This window comes from Porites lutea, chromosome 5 (assembly GCF_958299795.1).
Source record: "Porites lutea chromosome 5, jaPorLute2.1, whole genome shotgun sequence".
Classification (NCBI taxonomy): Eukaryota; Metazoa; Cnidaria; class Anthozoa; order Scleractinia; family Poritidae; genus Porites; species Porites lutea.
In genome coordinates this window covers 9,142,135-9,161,272 of record NC_133205.1, presented here as the reverse complement: position 1 = coordinate 9,161,272, position 19,138 = coordinate 9,142,135, and the positions used below count along the sequence as shown (strand labels likewise).

Genomic DNA, 19,138 nt, shown 5'->3' with positions numbered 1-19,138 from the left:
TGAACCCGGCCAAGCGCGATGCAAACGGATTTTTCAAGATTCTCTTACTCTCCTCGCATCTTTTGATTTCGCGACATCCTGTCCAAAAATCAAAGTTTGGTGCATGCGCAGTAACTGGATACTGTTCCTTTAAGGTAATTCCCTCGTTTTGCACTGCGCATCACCTCGTGCGCATACAATTGCGACTTCAAAGGTGGCGATGATATCCACCGGTCGCCTAAAAAGAGGTAATTATGGCTCCTTTTGTACTCCTAATGCTTTTAATAGCGATGTTGATAATTCTACCCGGCTAAAAGAAAGTTTATCTTAAAACTCGCCCCAGTCCCCTCACGCAAAACATCATTCGACGCCGAAATTGTCCCTTTGTTGTCGTTTAGCGAAGAAGCGAGAACGGTGATCCTCCTTATTTATTTGTGCCTTTTACTCGCTACGGTTACACAAAAAATATATTAAGGACAAAAAAAAGTCTGGATAGGAGAAGTTTTACTTTTTTAGATATGAATGACTTGAATTTCCGCATTAAGAGCCACAGAGAAGTAAGAGATAATGTGAAAACTGTCCAATTAATTTAAAATGTATAGCCCAGACAAACAAACAGGCTTAAGATTTTAGTGCGATTCGTTGTTTTTGCTATAAAATAAGAATTTTTGACGGTTCTTTAAGTTTCGAACATTTCGCGCGCAACTAGGAAAAAACACTCGGAATTACAAGCGCACAAGGCGAAAACAAGCACGGTGACCCCATCTCTTTATAGCAGTTTTTTAACATATGGCTGACATTTGTGCCAAAGTTTGAAAACAATCTGGAGGGTGCATCATTTTCAAGTGAATTACCTTAAGGGGGCATTCATAAATCATGACGTTTTAATTGTGCATTGCGCCCCAAGTGGTCTGGAAAGTTCCCCAACCAATGTTGTAAATTCTACCTGAAATGCCCTGAGGTCTGAGGGAAGTGGATATTACGATACAGTCGAACCTCCACTAACGGTCATCTCTCGACAACGGCCACTTTTTTTGGCCGACAGTCAATATAATGACTCTTGTTTAAGTAATGGTCCAGATAAGAAGGAAAGGATCAAAACGCAGTGAACACGTCGGAATGCAAAAAGGTGCTAACTTTACTATTGTATCTACTATGGTTCTGATTGGTTTAAACATCAAATTTTACAAAATCTTCGCAAAACAGCATGTATATTAATCCCTTTTTTTCTATCCCACTTCCTTATAACAAATTCTCGTCTGAGTCTAAGTGACACAGAAATCGTACGTGCGGATCATGTAAAATTGTGAACATTTCTTGACCATTGTTTACTACTCTTGTGATTGGTCGAAATGTTTTAACACAAAAATACACCCTTTAAAAGTGGAGTTTAAATACATTTTCTTTCGTAACCTGCCTTTTTGTAGGTTTATGCATTCTCTGCGTAACTATGAAGACATTTCTATGCGAGGAAAGCGTATTGCGCCACAACAAAACAAATTGCTTCCCTTCTTACCTGGATCATTACTTAACCTTCTCTACAACCGCCACCTCTCTACGGCGGTCATTTTTTTCTGTCCTCAAGGTGGCTGTTGTGGAGAGGTTCAACTGTATTAACATTTTCATTTCCTATACATCGTTTTTTTTTTTACCTTCTCTATAAGCCTTCTCAGTGTGTCATTGCTTCTGACCCACCATCCTATTCCGTATTTCCTCAATTCTGACCAGGTTGCCTCGCCTCTTAACACCGGTGGAACCATTGCTAACAACTCCTCCTCAGACTCAGAATGGAACGCCCATCCATAGAACGATGACGACAAACCCTACACCAAGGAAACATATTCATTGTCAAGCACACATAACCGCAATGGGCTTCGACAAACTCCCATGGAGCGGCTCTGGACAGTACGCGCTCTGTTTTGTTCTGCAGAATTAATTTGCTTGTAAATGCAAATTGTATTTGGTGGCGTTTTGGCAACAGTTTTCGCAGGAAATTCCCACAAATTCCTAAATGTCATCTGGTAAAATGCTAAAAACCAAATAGTATCATGTGAAAGAAACTTCCAAAGGGGTTTCTTTTAAATAGTCACACTGCAGGATTTCGTCGAAAGACTCATTTATTGGCCGCGCTTGTTCGGTCAAGATGGATGAAATCTGGGCTCTTTCTTTTCCTGCGTTTTTTTCTCTCCCGATACATAAAAACGCAAGAAACACTTGACCAATATCTAGCCATAGGTCCATTACGCGTTTATAACGGAAGTTAGCAGTGAGTAATTTAAATTTAGAAGAACTGTACAGTTGTGATTATCAGATCATGAGGGAGCATTTGCCTCTCTGAAGTCACTGTCAGCAAGTGGCCATTCAACTCACCTTTTCTTCAAGTACAGCTCTGTGAACTGGAGGAAGTGATCTCATCAAACACGTATGATGTCTCATGGCAAGTAAGAATCGCAGTCCGCATTCATCAACAGCATCCCCACCACTACCCGCTGTGGCACCAATGCTGCCTGTGGTAGCATATCCACCCCCTCCCCCTCCAGGACCTCCCATAAGACCGCCAATACTATGGTAACTTTCATCTGAGGAAAAACAATACGAGATATAGAGTAGTCTTAAAGTGATGGCATCAATTTCAACAAGGCCTGTAAGCCTATGTAATATTCTAGAAAGGCAAGATCGCAACATTTTATAGAAAAGTATCGAACTCAATCGGACATGCAGTCTTGTCTATAATGTTTCATTTCAAACCATCCAGCTATCATCTTCGGAAAGGGGCCTGCTATAAACCGAAGATTCATACTGTGCTTTTAAAAACTCTTTTTTTAACCGTTTATTCTCATAAATGTAACAATCTTAACAAAAGAAATATGCTTTCGGGTGAAAATAACGAGAGAGTTTACAAATAGCAGAATATCCAGTCTACCCATTAATACGTCTAGTCCGTATCGAGTTTTACATGCTCTTTCAAATCTCATAGAAGTTACATATAATAATTATTATAATAATAATAAATCAGACTTTATTCAGGAAGCCTACTTCACTTAAGTGTTTTACAATAGGGTCCTGATAAAACAAAATATATAAATAAATATAAATGTAAAAGAAACTAGATAAACAATTATAAAATATTAAATACTAAATATCCTTTCTCAATCCAACAATACCTAAACATGCAATATGAGAATATTATTAACAGGTCAGAGTGATGTTAAAACTACTAAATATAAATTACTATAAGCTAGCGCCCCTCCCCTTTATAAGCCTCTAACAGGTTGCAATATCCCCAGCTTCTCGTGTATCATGATTCAAATCATTCTAGTCATTACTAGCAAAATTAATTGATGTCCAATGGCCCTATTTACGCTTTAATAGCAGCAGTCTTACGTATGTTAAACTTAGATCTGGAATTATACCCTTGAAAATCTTGATGATATCTTAGATAGAACCTATGTGAGAACAGGTTGTACATGTATATCAGACGGTCCCTGGTCAGGGTCACTATGCTGTCATTGATAGCCCATCCTTACTTTAACATGACATTGAACAAGAGACAATGCGCAGAACCTTGTTAATCAAGCAAGAAGCTGAGCACTTGGAATGATTTTACTCCTTTTTGCTATTTCCTAGTATTATGGAGTAATTCTCATGAGGGCGAGTAATACAAACGTAACATCGCAGGAGGGGTGTTCAATTGAAAAGAGGTGTCTAATTGGGAGAGGGCGTCTATTAGATCATTTATGGTATTGGTGGCCGGTTCGGCAAAAAAGTAAAAAAAACGGTGTCATTACCATCTTTCTTCGCAAACTTGACTCCTCTTTCAATGGATCCTGGGCTCTCTTCCAAATCTAGCTTGGCTGAGGCAAATGTATCTGCCAATGCTAACAGTTCTAGTTGCTCAATGCTAGTCAAGCCGGGAAGTGGTTTCTTTGTGAGCTGGTATGACAGCAAACGGGCCTAAAATACAGTTTGGTAAGAAACTTGTGAACATAGTAAATAAGGGAGAAAGAAAGAAATCACATATTCTACAAAACAAGTTGGTGAAGTTGATTTCATTACTGTTCACCTAAAGGAAATTGCTCATAAAGGCCACTTAGCACACATGATAATGAGTTTTAAACAGGACCACTATACTCTTTGTATATACACAGCGTTACTAACTTAAATAGCGACACACGCCTAAGCTACATATGTTACACTGCACTTACTTCATCTCTAACCATTCCCACTACACTACTACAATCAATGAACTACATACATGGTTAAACACCAGTGCTAACCCGAAGTGAACAGGGCTACCGGCAGCCTGAGTCACGTGTATTACACTACGGTTACTTGGATTCTAAACGTTCCCACTAATACTGCTAAATCAATGAAGTATATACATGTTTAAACACCAGTGCTAACCCGAAGTTAGCAGCGATACCAACCTGAGCCACATGAATTGAACTACTCTAACTCGGGTTCTAAATAAAATGCATAGTTACAAACCTTTTACAAACCTGTACTTAGCTGAGGTGAACAGGGCTACAAGCCTACTGTACCCTGGGCTACTCCTATTATAGTTGTAACCGTTCCCTCTATACTACTATCTACCGTAAATCCTTTATTAAGCTCCCCCTCTCAAATAACCCCCTCCCTCAAATAAGCCCCCCCCCGCCTTTTCAGGGGAAGAAAGTGAATAAGCTCCCTCTTTTTTAAGCCCCCTCCCCTCCCCCTTAATATTCTTCACAAATAAATGATAGACAGGATGCAAGAAAGTTAAAGTAAAAGAAGAAGCAGAGATGAAGATTAGCGTTTAGGACTTAAAAAATGCCTAAACTAGCACAAATAGATTCAGATTCACGGTAACGTGGAGTCTATTTGTTAAACACATAGTTACAAACCAGTTCTAAATGGAAGTGAACCAGGTTACCTCTATGAGCCACATGTTTTGGACTACTCTTAGTTGGGTTTGAAACGTTCCCAACATACTACTACAACAAAGTACATAGTTACAAACCTGTGCTAAGCCGAAGTGAACAGGGCCACCAGCCTGAGGCTCTACAATGAAGTACTTAGTTAAAAACCTCTACTAAGCCGCAGTGAACACAACAGGTTTACCATCTTGAGCCACATGCATTGGACTACTCTTATTCCAGTTTTACACGTTTCCACTATACTACTGCACATAATACATAGTTACAAACCTGTGCTAAGCCGAAGTAAACAGGGCTACCAGCCTGAGCTACATGCGTTGGACTGCTCTTACTTCTGTGCCTATCCAAGTATTTGTCTTCTTCATCTGAGTCAAAAGTGGCACTGAATCTTGATGTCTCAAAGAGAGCACTATAGTCTGTCTCATCTGTTGATACGCCTTGGCTACCATCAACTGATTCAGCTGAGCAATTGAACAATAATAACCCATCATTAACTTATTTATTTACTTACTTAGGTTCGCCAATTTTGGTAGGGACTCTGCAACAGCGCATGACACTAATTAGCAGTGTCGGTTCTTTTTATCTCCTTCCAATTGATAAGACAGGATAACGGAGACAAGGCCAACGGCTTAATGTCAACGCAAAACTTGTTATGTATTGTCTATGTACTATAAATGGCTTTATTACGATGGTCCCCTATTTCTTTAAAAATGTATCCAGTTGTTATTTGCTTGTGCGTCAGTTGAAGTTTCTCCCAACAAACAAGGCAACTTAAAATGACATGGTAAATGCAGATAATAAAGCAATATGCCCTGAAGGAAGGGTAAGTAGACTTACTCTGTCATAAGCTCAGGTCTATATTCAGAGCTCCCGGCATTTAATGAAGGCAATCTATTCTTTCGCTGGAATGGTTCTTTTTCTGAAGGCCTTGTTCTCTTTGCTTTCAGTACATTGTAAGCGTGAATGGACAGTAATATTTTTGCATATAAAGTGTCTTTTGCAAAATGTCTCAACTGACTTTAGTGTGAATGGTACAAGCACAACACAATACCTGCCGTAGCTGACCCACTTCCACTTGTGTCTTTGTCAGCAGCAAGAAGAGCATACAGTGGTAATGGTGGAACAGACAGAGCTTTATCTTTGTCATCACCCTCCACTCCCCTCAGGTCTGTCTCACTTGAACTCGAAACATTCCCTATACTCTTCATGCTACTCATGCTGCTAAGCCGAGGCCTGTTGTGTGAAGATGAATGGTCAATTGCTTTGGATGCCGCCTCCATGGCCTCCCTCCCAGCAACACAGTACACCTAGAAATGTACGCCTGGTGAGATCAGTCTCAAAGTTGTAGAATGCTATCCGAAGAAGAAATTGCTATCCAGTGGGTAAGCAATGGGTAGACCAATTTCAGTATACACTGGATAGAAATTTACCCTCAAGTGGATAAATTGGTCTCCAATGGGAAAGCATTAGGGAGATCAAGGCATATCCACTGCATAGAAATTCACTCACAAAATCATCATTCCTTTATCACTAGAAACTTACCAAATGGTGCAATATGGCTCTGACTCTTCTCAGCTTGCCAAAGTTCATAAGTTCCATCAGGTGCTTGGGGTGAAATTGAGGTAGAACAGGAGCAATGGCAGCTGCACTTTCAAACAAACCAATTCCAGTACCAGGAGAGATCGTCAGAGGGACAAGATTTCCTTTCTCGCCTCTAGAAGCATCAACAGCCTTCTCTAGTGTGGCTGTTGGAGCAAAGGTCATCGTGTCAGAAGGTGAGAGAGTTCCATCCGTCACTGCTTTCCATTGTGAATAAACTTGCATCTCAGTTCCTAAACCCACCACAAGGACGCCATTGCGAATCCAAGATAAAGCCCTGGTCAGTAACTGCCACTTATTCTCAGATGTTAGATGGATACTATGAAGAAGGAGCCATGTTTCTTTGCCAATTGTTGAGCTCTCTCCTCTTGCCGATGTGTTAGCAATTCTTGAGGCACACCCCAGAATAAAAACTTCACTGCCGACACAGACTGTGAGAATGTAAGTCCCATCTTCAGCTGAAGTCCACTCGAGACGAATCTGTGAATTGTCAGGGATAAATGGACAATCAAGTTTTAATAAGTCTTCAAGGATCCAGTCCATTCCTCCTGAAGACTCATTCTCCCAGATACAGACTAAAAGTTCAGCTCCGTTTTCCTCTCCGTTGTTCTTCCTGCAAAGCGTAGCAATCCTCCCAGTATAAGCACAACTAAGGGAAAGAACCTCACCGGGGGCATTCAATCCCAAGGCTTGGCTATCCAACTTCTTTGTTGCATGACAGGATTTCTGTCCAAAAGAGACCCAGGAGGTTTCTTCAAAAACGAACTCCTTTTCAGCTTCGATTTCCTTGCAAGACCAAAATCTTACTCTACCATCAGAGCAAGATGTGGTGAACAAATACTGTGCTGGACAAGTCGGATTGACTGCTGAGGATGACATTTTGTCTGCAGCTCTAGTAGCCGTCAGGACAATTGTTCCACTTGGAAGTGGTAGTCTCTGAGTACACACGTTCCTAGAAACAATGCTACTGGTCACATGACCTAACTGTGGTAAGTCTAGGGGGCTCACACTCCTGGTGGAAGTACTGCTACTACTCCTGCTTATGGGCTGTACGACTTCAGGATATGCTGACATAGCTTCCAACCCTGCTCCTTTGATGTTTGGTTCTGGCTTTGTAGCAGTAACAGTCACTTGCCACATGTAAATCGTTGAAGCAACAGCACCACCGTTGTCATTGTCTGTGACGTTTTCAACACCAACAACATAAAAGCTATTCTCTGATGTATTGGCACTTTGCTGCTGTTCTTCATAATCGTCAACACCCTGTTTGTCAAGAGAGCAGTAGCAAGATGACTTCACAGAGTTCTCAGTGAACACATGGAGCAGCAAGGGCTCCCGTAGAATGTCTTTGGAGTCAACCAATGAGCAAAGTTTAAGAATGCAGCCAGGAGTTGCACCTGACTGCCTACTAACTATTGATTCAATGAAATACTCTAGAGGTACTGATTGGCTTTCGCTATCGAAGTCCAGTGAATCAAGGCTTTCTTCACTACCACTAGAGTACAAAGTTGAACGTGTTCTAAATTTGTTACTTGAGATGTAACCTTGAAGTGTTCTAGCATCAAGGATGACTTGGTAAAACCTATAGCAAGTTCCATCCAAGGCCAAAAAGCATGCACATGGTGCTACGGCATGGGGTGGAATTAACGTGCTGCTGTCAAATGTTATCAGCGAATGAAAGAATAATGTTGGAACCCATGCTACGTTCATAAAAGCATTCGGTCTTGATGAATTTATACGAGTCAGTTCCATAACTCCACCACTCTGTCGCAAGGGTGACACGCTTTCAACCTTCCAGACAATAAGTTCATTACAATGTAACTTTCGGGATTTGCCCTTGATCTCATCCACAGGACTGAAAAAATCTGCGTCACTTCTGGCTTCAATTACATGGCTTGATGTTGAAAGCATCAAGGGCAGCTCTGGATGTGCTAAGATATTAGTAATAGGATACCTGTGCCCACACCTACGGAAATGATGAGAGACACTGACTATTGTCGAAAATGACGAGTTGTCAGCAAATGCCAGTTGCCAGAGATTCAGTGCGCCATCCCTGTGAGTAGAAATCATGATTGCCGTAGGATGTGTTCCTCCAGGTATACTCCCATAACTTGACCTTGAAATATTGAGGGCCATACCACCAGGTTTTGCACTTTTTCTATGAGCTACGGAAGTAAAGTCATACTTATTAACCATGACATTTCTCAATGCTCTCACTTTGTCTTCTCGTGGGCAATACACAAAGAGTTTGTTCAGGAGCGAATTTGCATCTGCCGGTGGAAGGACACTGGGAATACGCGATAAAAAGCTGACTTGAGGTTGTCTGTACGGCACACCATTCTGCACGTCAAGCCACTCAACAAGCCACACCAAAAGAGAACCATCAACTGGATGAACAGCAAGCAAGGTATCTGGACTGTTATACCACTCATGGAGAAGGTTTCCAATACATGAAGACACAACTACAGCATATGTACTTGATTCTTCATCGTCACTTAATGTGTCATCTTGAAGATGTTTCAAGTAATCAAGAGGTGTTCTTGATCTTGGCAAAGGTGAGGTTCTAATTTCTTTCACCTTTTCTGGGGAGTGCTTCTCCTTGACTGTCTGAAGTTTGCGGGTTATGAATGGAGACGCTTCAATAGAATAAAATAACTATTTCAGAAAAGTGTTCTCTTGTTACAATCCCTTTGAACACAAGAACTTACTCTCCTTGAACAAAAATCGCGAGGGCACACTGTGCTTAAAAACAAATTCGCTCAATCAAGAGCAAAGTTACAATGTGCTGCATTGCCTTTGATGGAAATGCAATATTTACCAGCCTTGCTCTACTATATATGGAATCCCTCTTTGGACTTGTACATCATATCTATGCCAAGCAAAATTATGGGAAACTAATAATCCATGAGACATGCAGCTACACCTGTATGCTCCGGTACTTCTTAATGTCCTTCCAAGCATTGCATGACCTGGCAATACAAACTTTCACGTCCTATAAATACTTACACTTGGGAGAACTTAAAATATCATCATCACTGGGCACCAACAACTCAGCTTCACTGCCACTGATGGAGGAATCGTCACTGATATCCACACTCTGCACTTCGAGAGCAAGAACTGGAGCACCAAGACAAGACTCCGCAGCCATGGTAAACTGGATCTCCTTGTTGTTCAACCAATGAAGAACGAAGCTGCTGTGATTGCCACTTGAGAGGGAATCGAGTGAGGACAGTATGGGAATATCACTCAAAGCATTCACTGCTGCAGCAACATGAAACTGCAAAGTTGAGGAGAGTTGATATCTTAATAGTGGGTCTGCTAATGCTTCATCCTTTGTTTGACCTTTGCTTGACTGTTGAGATAAATGCCACAGACACTTGCTACGATTCAATGCTGTATAGGAGAGTGGGTCATTATGATCACATTGCTTGATAGTTTCACTCCAAATGCGGCAAACATTGTCAGTGCAGGATGTAAGAAGGCAATTGACCACAGTTGAGCTGAAAATGATTATTAAAACCTGTTAATTATGAAATAAGTGACACACTTAAATGAAAATGACAAAACAGTTGACCCTTCTTTAAGCAGCCACCCTCGGGGTACCAGCAAGTGGCCGCCTAATGGAGGTTGGCTGCTCTATAGAGGTTCGTCAGAAATTAGCATAATCTTTAGAAGAAACATCACTTTATTTTGAAACAAAAGTGCAGTGGGAGAAGCATTACTGGTCCACAATCGGTCGTCACGTTCCACCTCGCACTTTATTTTCCTCATCATATTCTTGAAATAAAGCCAAACTAAGTGATCAAGCTCTTGATGGCTGCATAATAAAAGGGACAACAATGGGAGAACTCTTGTTGGGACAGACAAAAGGTGGCAGGAACTGCTTAATAGCGGCTTAATTTCCCATTCTTTGTTACAATTACTTCGGGACTTTGATTACTGGCCACTTTATAGGGGGTGGCCGTGTAATGGAGGTTCAACTGCACATGTATATAACACTAATAAAAAGAGCTTTTACTTACACAGGGACATATTTACTGGTTTTTCTCCAGGAAATCCCGGTGACAGGACCAGGATGGGGCAGGTACACAAAGGTGTAGTCTAAAATACCATTGCTCTGACCTCCATCAATTTCATATGGCAGATTTACTAAAAAATTGTCAAGATTATTAGTAGACTGTCTTGGCCATGATCTTAGAAAGATCCCATGGCTCAAATTAGAATGGCTTTACAAATCCAACCCTCAGAACCCGAGACTGCCAAACTTCAATTTGAATTTTATGTCTTCCACTGTTAAGGTATGAACTCTTAGGATCCTGGCGATGCCATAAAAATTATTGCATCTGAAGTATTCTCACCTTGATTGTTGTCAAACCACAATTTAACAAGTCTGTCATGCTGGAGTAAAACAAACAGTAATATTAACCAAGTACCAAAAATAAAGCAGCTTCTTTCAGTGAACAATTATATTACAATTTTTTTACTGCAACCAGTGATTCCAGAAAACTAATATTTGCTTGTAATATTCACAAGTTAAATAGATTTTACCATGTTAAAAATTTAAATTCACCTTAAGAAAAAAACATTAACTGCAACAGATATTTTGAGGAATCACATCTAATAGTTTATAACATGGTAAGAGCTTAACTTAGTCTCAACAGCAAGAACAATGTAGCACTCTCCCAACCCTCAGTCAGTAGCAACGATCATGACTCCAAGAAAAATGGAAATGCTCACACGAAGTAACTTAAGGTAGCAAATACCTTTCCAACAGAACAAAAATACTGTCCATCAGGAGAAAACTGCAGAAGGTGAACAGGTACAGAGGGCCTGAGTGAAATTAAGCAGAGTTGAAAATTAATACAACTTTATGTTGACTCCAAGAAAAACTACATTCTTGGACAAAGGGTGTCAAGAATTTTGCACTTTCTTACCCACGGAATAACTATCCTACAGAATTGGTACTGCTATGACCCCTCCCCTCACAACACCCGAATCAATGTTGTTTGTTCAGGGGAAGAAATGATCCAGCTGGACTTCAACATGTTTTTTGGCGGGAAGGGGAAGGTATTTATAATTGCTATTGGCTAAAAGAGCTTTATCTTAAAACAAAATATTGCAATGTGCACTTTTCTCAATATTTTTATCTAAGGTTGTAGTTATGTTCAGGTTTTTCAAAATGTCCACCATTTGTTTGCAATGATTTCCCGGGGGTTTTTTTGTCAATAAATTATATCACCAAGTGCCAACACATACGGGAAAGCAAACAAAAAATTTTCTTGTGAAAGTTGCCGGCTCCCCTAACTCCACAGCATTTTGCATTGGTAAGGAACATATAGGTGTAAGGGATTGACTTCCTTGGCATTCATTGTGAAAGTACAAATCATCACCAGTTAGCTGAAGATTTATGAAAATCATATAGCTGCATATGATTGCTATTTACTAAAGATGCATACATGTATGATTGATCGCATTCCAAAATAGAAAAGAGAAAAAATATATTACAAAGTATTACCTTACCAAATTTAAGCGCTTTGTATAGAGATACCACGTTGGTACCCATCAACATGGGCACCAACATGACAGCCAGAAACCAACAGAAACATCTATCACTGTCTTTTCTACACGCTACATGCATTTTAATTTTTATTTCAACAAGAACTAGATGTTATAATGCCATGAATGCCAAAACAAGCCATTTCCACAGTCTATTCCACACATTCCTGTTCCAATATTGTCAACTGAATGGGCCCTACATCTAGGTCAGTTCTGACCTTGTAAATCCACTGACTTTGTTGTGAAGGAAGAAAGAGATTGATCATCCTTTCTTATTCATACACTGTAGCTCTAGATAAAAAAGGTCTACATATCACTTTAGTAACATACTTGCACGCCCAGATGCAAGTCCAGAAGACATTGTCTTCTAGTAAGCTTTTCTGTCCTTGATACTCTTCACAACTCCACAGCTGAATAAAATCTCCACCAACAAGCAACCTCTTCCCTGTATCAACATCACATAGAAAAACAATTACTTTAAAAAAATATAATTTATAGTTTATGACTGCATGTATGTATGTACATGTATAAGGCTAATGCTTTATTTTTGAAGAATACTGCCATTAAAAAAAATCTTGAGCAATGGAAAAAAAACAGTTACACCACAAGGCCACATTAAACTACGCTTCCCAATTTATGGCGTTTTCTGTGAGGAAATTCTGCCATACTATGATCAAGGACTGATTTCAATGTTCTATTGCATGGATTTCACTCTTTAATATTTAGAAGCTGATGGTTCAGATTGCCTCCAGCTTCTCTGTAAAGTACTCGTGCTGTCAAACTTAATTGCAAGAAGCATTTTTGGACCACTAAAGTAGCTGCAACAGCAACTGGGCCAAGTTTGTTTTGTTGCAGTATTGGGCTTCCTTAGGAAGTTAACTTACTTACTGACTTACTTATGGACGTACACAGATGACAACATGATGGCTATGCCTTCCTTAAAACTAGGACGTAGTAGCCACAAAACTAAGTTTTTGAAAGGCAACAGAATAACAAAAAAAGTGTTAATTGGTCAGAGGATTTAAGTCAGTTGTGTAAAAAACAGCATTGGTAAAATTTGATATGAACCATACATAGTTTACATTAAGTTCCAACAAAGACACTTGTCATGAGCAACAAGTAAAAAATAGCAATTCAAGAGTAGAATGCATTCAGAACTTCAGAGCAAACTGGAAGATGTTACACTGTCTAGTACATGTAGATATACTATTTTAATTAATTTATTTTATTAATTTTAATGCAAAATTCTTTTAACATATTGTAAATATTGTAGTTATCTCAGGTAATTTTTATTTTTCCTTTGTTTCAACGTCATAAACATGCATTACCATACCCAAAAACAAAAGAAAAAACAAAAATTTACCTGAGATAAATTAACTACAACAAAAACATGACTGTGTTGTTTTGTTGCTATACAGCTGTAAATTTAATGCTTCAACTCAAGGACTACATTCTGGCAAAACCTTTTGCCACTCCTTAAAGAGTTAGTACATGTGTTATTAATCTGGGCCCAAAATCCTATGTTTTTACCATCCAAATAAAACCTTGTTGGCAGAATTTCTGAATAGTATACTATTTATTTCTTAGGATTTTACAGAAAAATGGACTTTTCTTGAGAACTTTTCTTTGGCCACTATTACATGAGAGAAAAGGTTTAATATGCATAATTATTTATGCTATTAAATACCTTCTCTATTCCACGATAAACAAGTAATCCTGAAATTTAAACATAGTTCTGCTGAATTTTCCCAATGAAAAGGAAACCCCTGAAGACAAAGAGAAATTTTAAACAAGTTAATACAACTCTAAAATTAATGTAACGAATAATCCTTTTAAACAGGGTTTCTGACAATGTTATGTTATGTTATTATTATTTTTTGTGATGGTGAAATTTTGTACAAAGGAATAATTTGCCCCATAATAGACCTTTCCTGTTGCATAATTGTTACCTGGAAATTCAGCACAACTTCTCAATGGTTTGTACCCTATCACAGGGTCTGCTTAGAAAATGATCAAAAAACTAAAAGGAGTGTAACAGCTGTACTTGCTTTTAATGTAAAATACTGCTTCTTAAGACTTGCATGTTATCGTATAACATACTGTACGTTACAGTTTATAAAAAAGTTGCCGTACTCGTGGTTAAACTGCCTTTTTGCAGTCCAGATGATGAGCTGAGGTCAGTTTCCAATGTCTGATGATGAGCGCAAGCAGCTGCAGTTTATTCCACCATTTTCTTGAGTATGATGATAATGCAGTGGAAGCTCTCTTAAGGAACACTCTAGAAAGTGGACAGCTCCACTTACAACCTCATTCACAAAACCCTGTTTCAACTCCCCTACTGTTTTGCACCATTCGCACTCAGAGTGGACTGAGACTGAATTAAGCTACAAATCACATGACTAGGACCATGCTGTACTGCCATGTTTGCATGAAAGTTTTATATTTTGCTGAAGCACGTAAATTTGAACACTATTGAATCTTCATTGTAAGTCAGGGTTAAGTTTGTGTGTAGGTGCAAATCCACTGTAAATGGACTTTTAACACTTTTATTAGGACAAACCATTCAATGTATACAGAACAAGGATGTGCACATTGTCCAGATCAAACCAAAGGCAAAGAAAGGCTTTAAAAACTTTGGGTGAAATCGCTCCATGCTAATACATTGAGTAACTTTGTACAAAAACAGCTTATCACATGACCTTAAAGGCAGGAGGAAGAAACAGGATACCCAGCCGCAACACCCAGCCCCAGGCGCATTTAAAGTGAAGCATTTCAATATAACAAACTAGGCGTGAGTTCCCAAACAAACTTAGTAAATAAGTACCAATGACAATGTCAATGTCTGATCCTTTATCCAAACAAAGTTCTTAATCACAATAGAGGTTCTGAGCTCTGCTCCCCCTAACAGAAAAGGTTTCTGTATATGTCGCAACAATGATGAGGAAGAATCCGGTCTTAACTTCAACAGTTCACACGAGCCCATCTCTTCCAAGAATCACCCTTACAATAATGGCCCAGATGCCACTGTCCCCAGGAAAGGTCTTAATCTACTAGAAGTTCCAGGTCTCCAACCTGCACATTTTGTCGACGTCTGAGCCAAAGCAGTCCACTCCTCTGCATAAATTATGTGAAACACGGCTCATGCGCTGTGGTAGAAAACGCTAGTAGGGTGACCATAATCTGCTCCATGGTTGCTGTTCTCTGTCTCTTGCATGTCACGCACGATCTCACTACCTCGTGGACACAGCAGACCTTCCATAAGGTATCCAAAACGTCTCCCTAAGGTGCGTGTGTATGAGATTTTGCCCAGCATGTAATAGTTTCTGATGAAAACTTCAACCAGTTGCAGAAATGTTGAGACACTCTCACAAAAATAAAACAACCTTTCATGCTTCAAATCACTGCTAGTCACGGGTCTGTGAGATATAATACTGACCTCCCTCCTCCCTCCCATTCAAAGTTGTTCCTTCAAGTTTTGAGGATGGTCTTGTATTGCTGGCAACTTTGATAAGGGGTGGAGGGGGGATCACAAGCACAAGATCACAGACAGGCCAGTTAAGCCAAAATACAGTACAGTGTCTCAAGTACTTTTGCAACTGGTTGTTGCAATTGGCAGCTGGGCCACATGGTGCTTTGGGGGGACAATCATAGGGTACTTGGCATCAAATACAATAGGGGCTTCTGCAATGCAGCCCCCAACTCTATGACGCTATCATCCAATATGGATTGCAGCTTTACAGTCATGCTTGAATGTTTGACATTGCCTCTTGTCTCCAGATCCTTTATTTCTTCTGCATACACTTCTCTCTGTACTAGTTTTACTATGGTCACTGTTGCTTTCTCTAAATCTGCCATTGTCAGGCACTTCTCATAATCTGCATTCTTGTCTTTATGATGCTGAAGGTACACCTTGAATTTCAGCAGCCAGGCTATCTTTCATTGGAGCACTGTCCATGAGGAATACCTCACAAGGAACTCATGCAATTTCTCTGAAAGAGTCAGAGTGAATATAGGCCATTCGTTTTTTACTGCTGGATCATCTTCCGGAAAAGCATCAAATTCCAAACGTGGCCAATCTTCTTCCGGCTTTGCCAGAAAGGCAGGACCCTTGAACCATCTTTTGCTCATCAGGAACTGGTGTGCTTTAATGCCACAGGACGCTTCGTCAGCTGGGCTGAGACACCCCGGACAATTTCTCCACTGACAGGGCTGAGAAGCATCTCAGATTTCCCCTACTCTGTTAGCAACATAGGTCTTAAATCGTGTCTCATTGTTGATGTACTGCAGCGTTATCTTAGAATCAGTCCAAAAGAACAAAGCAGAAATGGTCACATCTATCTCCTTTAGAATCAGACAATGTATTCTCACAGCAATTGTGGCAGCTTGTAACTCAAGTCCTAGCAAAGAGACAAACTGAAGAGGGACAGTATGACTCTTGACTCTTTTGTCTGCAGTTTCCCGTCTCAAGTATGAGACAGTTCTGTATCCAACCTCTGATGCATCACTGAATTGATGCAGTTGGAACGTAGCATCGATGGAATAGCCACCACGAAAATAACTCGAGGGATACTAACATGATTGAGCAGTGTCAAGTCCTCCCTCCACTTAATCCAGTCCTTCAACAGGTCTTCCAGTAACTTCTCATCCCAATGGAGCTTTAGCTGCCAAGTCTTCTGTAAGACTCTTTTTGCTGGCAACAGGACTGGCCCAATCATACCAAGAGGATCAAGAATAGAGCTCAATGTCGACAAACACCCTCTCCTTGTGTCATTCCTCAGTTGTCCTGATGACGGCAATGTCTTGACTCCAACCGTATCAGTAACAACATTCCATTATTGTCTGAGGACTCTCTCTATAGGAAGTTTATCAAGGTCAAGATTCTTGATTGTTCTTTCTTCGGCGGGGTAGCAGCCAATACATCCTTGACGTTCAAAATGAATTTAGTAAGGCAAAAGTTCCCTTTGTGAAACAATCGCATTAGTTCCAATAATGAATGCACTGCCTGTTATGTTGATGGTTTTGAAAACCACAGAGAAATTTTTCCTGACAATTTGATGGATATCCTCCCCAAACATAGCCTTGTTGTCAGCCGCATGTCTGTTGTAATGCACAAGCAGCAATGTATGGCGAATCTGCTTTCCTGAACAGTTGTACTGTCATCTTATAGTTCATTCAAATTGTGCAGCTGCATCATACACCACCCTTACTTAAGCCATATTTAGGTTGAACCCTCCACGATGGGGAAGGTACCATGTGTGGCTGCTGGTACAAACCACTTGGAAGCTCAGGGTAATCGTGTCTCCACAGAAGGCCAAGTTCAAACCTTCCAACAAAATGAAATGCCAACAGAGAGTACGAGCGAGGATTGCCAAACAGATATGAGCGAACAAGGATCAGCGAAGAAGCTTTGCGCAAAAGCAAAGAGAAAATTTACCCAGGCAATTAGCAACCTAGACCTAGCCATGACTGCCAAAGTTCCAATAACAGCCATCGAAAGCAGATACTATATGTTGAAAGTCATATGGAAAGAAGTTCAAGGCAAACATGACGCATACGTGAAATTACTTCCTGGGGATGAACACGATGAGAAATGGACTGAGGAACTGAATCAAACATTTAGTGAGATGGAGGTGAAAACAGATAGTTATTTGGAAGAATCAAACGCTGCTAAAGCACAAAAAGTGGAGCTCAAAATTGGTAAGGACATGGACGAAGCAAAGATACATGTAAGGTCACGTGAGTTGGCAGAAATTTCTAAGGAGGAAGAAAATGAAAAAGCTAGAATTAAAGCAGAGGAACAGATGGAAGAATTGTTGGCTCATAAGAGACCAGGAAGAAATTAAGTTCCAGACGTCAATTGAGACCATCCAAAACCTTATAGCAACCACGAGCGCTACAACCACTGAACACCTAGTTGGTGCAGTTAAGGACGCCCAGAAACAACTGGATGTTAGGATGTGTGCCTGTGAGAAGGCACAAGAAAAATACCTAGTATGCTGGAAAAAACTGTTCTGGATTGACATTTTACTTTATAAAAATAAAACAAGCTTAGGAACCTAAATGATATTTTTGTTTTTTAAACTTTATTAAATTCCACACATGGAAAAATATTTTCATGTTGATCATGCAATGAGGACTTGCATTACGGTGTCTACAAACTTGGTAACGAAATCACAAAGGTACGCACTGTAAACACTGTAAACGAATGTTGTCGTGTTTGGAATATTGTGACGAGTTTGCGGATGTTTTTATGTGAATTTGACAGGAAAATGGAAGAAAAACTTTAGGACAGTCTACAGCTTATTTGGCCACTGAAATACATTTTGTTCAGACTTTCGTCATCTGACAACTCTTCTTGCGACGAGATCGGTCTTCCTTCTGTTTTGAAGATGGCCGCCTGTTGGTTGCGCTTCGTACCAGCCGCAAAATGCTGCTGTATTAAAGCGAAGGCCGCCAAGAACTTCCGACACTGCTATTTGGACCTCTCGAAAATTTGCTGGACCAAATGTCTGGTCTCTTCTCCAAGGTGCGTGCCATTTTCTTACGTTTTCTTGCACAATGGCTTGAAAAAGCTCTGTTAGATTTGCCTCATGGCCCTTTGGTGGTAGCAAAACAACTTGAATCTTTGATTGTCTAAACCACTCATGTATCAAAGGATTATAATGCTGTTTGGATGGATTATTGCACCCTCCTGCTAAGCCAAGACGATCCCAGATAAAAAAGCTGTGTGGGAGAATTACCATAGGCAGTGGAGGACCACCAAGGTTTGGTGCATAGGCTGGAGGTGGAATATTGTCAAGCACAAAGTGCTTGACTTTGCAATCATTGGAGTTGTTTTCTGAAAGCCAAACTTTGTACTAGAGTAGCCTCTTGGTCCTATCACAGAATGAAGAGTTTAATTTTTCGGACGGTAGGGAACTCTTCCATAAAGCTGTTTGCCTTTTCTAAAGCAGCCTTTTCATGCTAGGACAGCAAAAAAGAGGGCATTCATCTGCGAAGTAAAACTCTTGTGGACAATACCCGGATTGGTAGACTGCATTGTGCATGCCTTCAAGATATCCCATCTGCATGTCAATGACTTTCTCCAA

The 19,138-nt window shown here is 40.2% G+C and overlaps 1 protein-coding gene across 1 annotated transcript in view; it reads right to left on the bottom strand.

The window, feature by feature from the left end:
* Positions 1 to 19,138, bottom strand: part of LOC140939163 (dmX-like protein 2) — a 56,429-nt gene that overhangs the window by 28,324 nt on the left and 8,967 nt on the right. Inside the window, exons 4-15 of the mRNA XM_073388719.1 lie at positions 13,738 to 13,816; positions 12,381 to 12,495; positions 11,258 to 11,324; positions 10,853 to 10,892; positions 10,517 to 10,643; positions 9,501 to 9,994; positions 6,438 to 9,130; positions 5,947 to 6,202; positions 5,166 to 5,356; positions 3,768 to 3,933; positions 2,350 to 2,558; positions 1,632 to 1,802 (exon numbers count right to left, since the gene is read on the bottom strand). Coding sequence (XP_073244820.1) covers positions 1,632 to 1,802; positions 2,350 to 2,558; positions 3,768 to 3,933; positions 5,166 to 5,356; positions 5,947 to 6,202; positions 6,438 to 9,130; positions 9,501 to 9,994; positions 10,517 to 10,643; positions 10,853 to 10,892; positions 11,258 to 11,324; positions 12,381 to 12,495; positions 13,738 to 13,816 — 4,608 coding nt within the window. The remainder of the gene's footprint in view (positions 1 to 1,631; positions 1,803 to 2,349; positions 2,559 to 3,767; positions 3,934 to 5,165; positions 5,357 to 5,946; positions 6,203 to 6,437; positions 9,131 to 9,500; positions 9,995 to 10,516; positions 10,644 to 10,852; positions 10,893 to 11,257; positions 11,325 to 12,380; positions 12,496 to 13,737; positions 13,817 to 19,138) is intronic.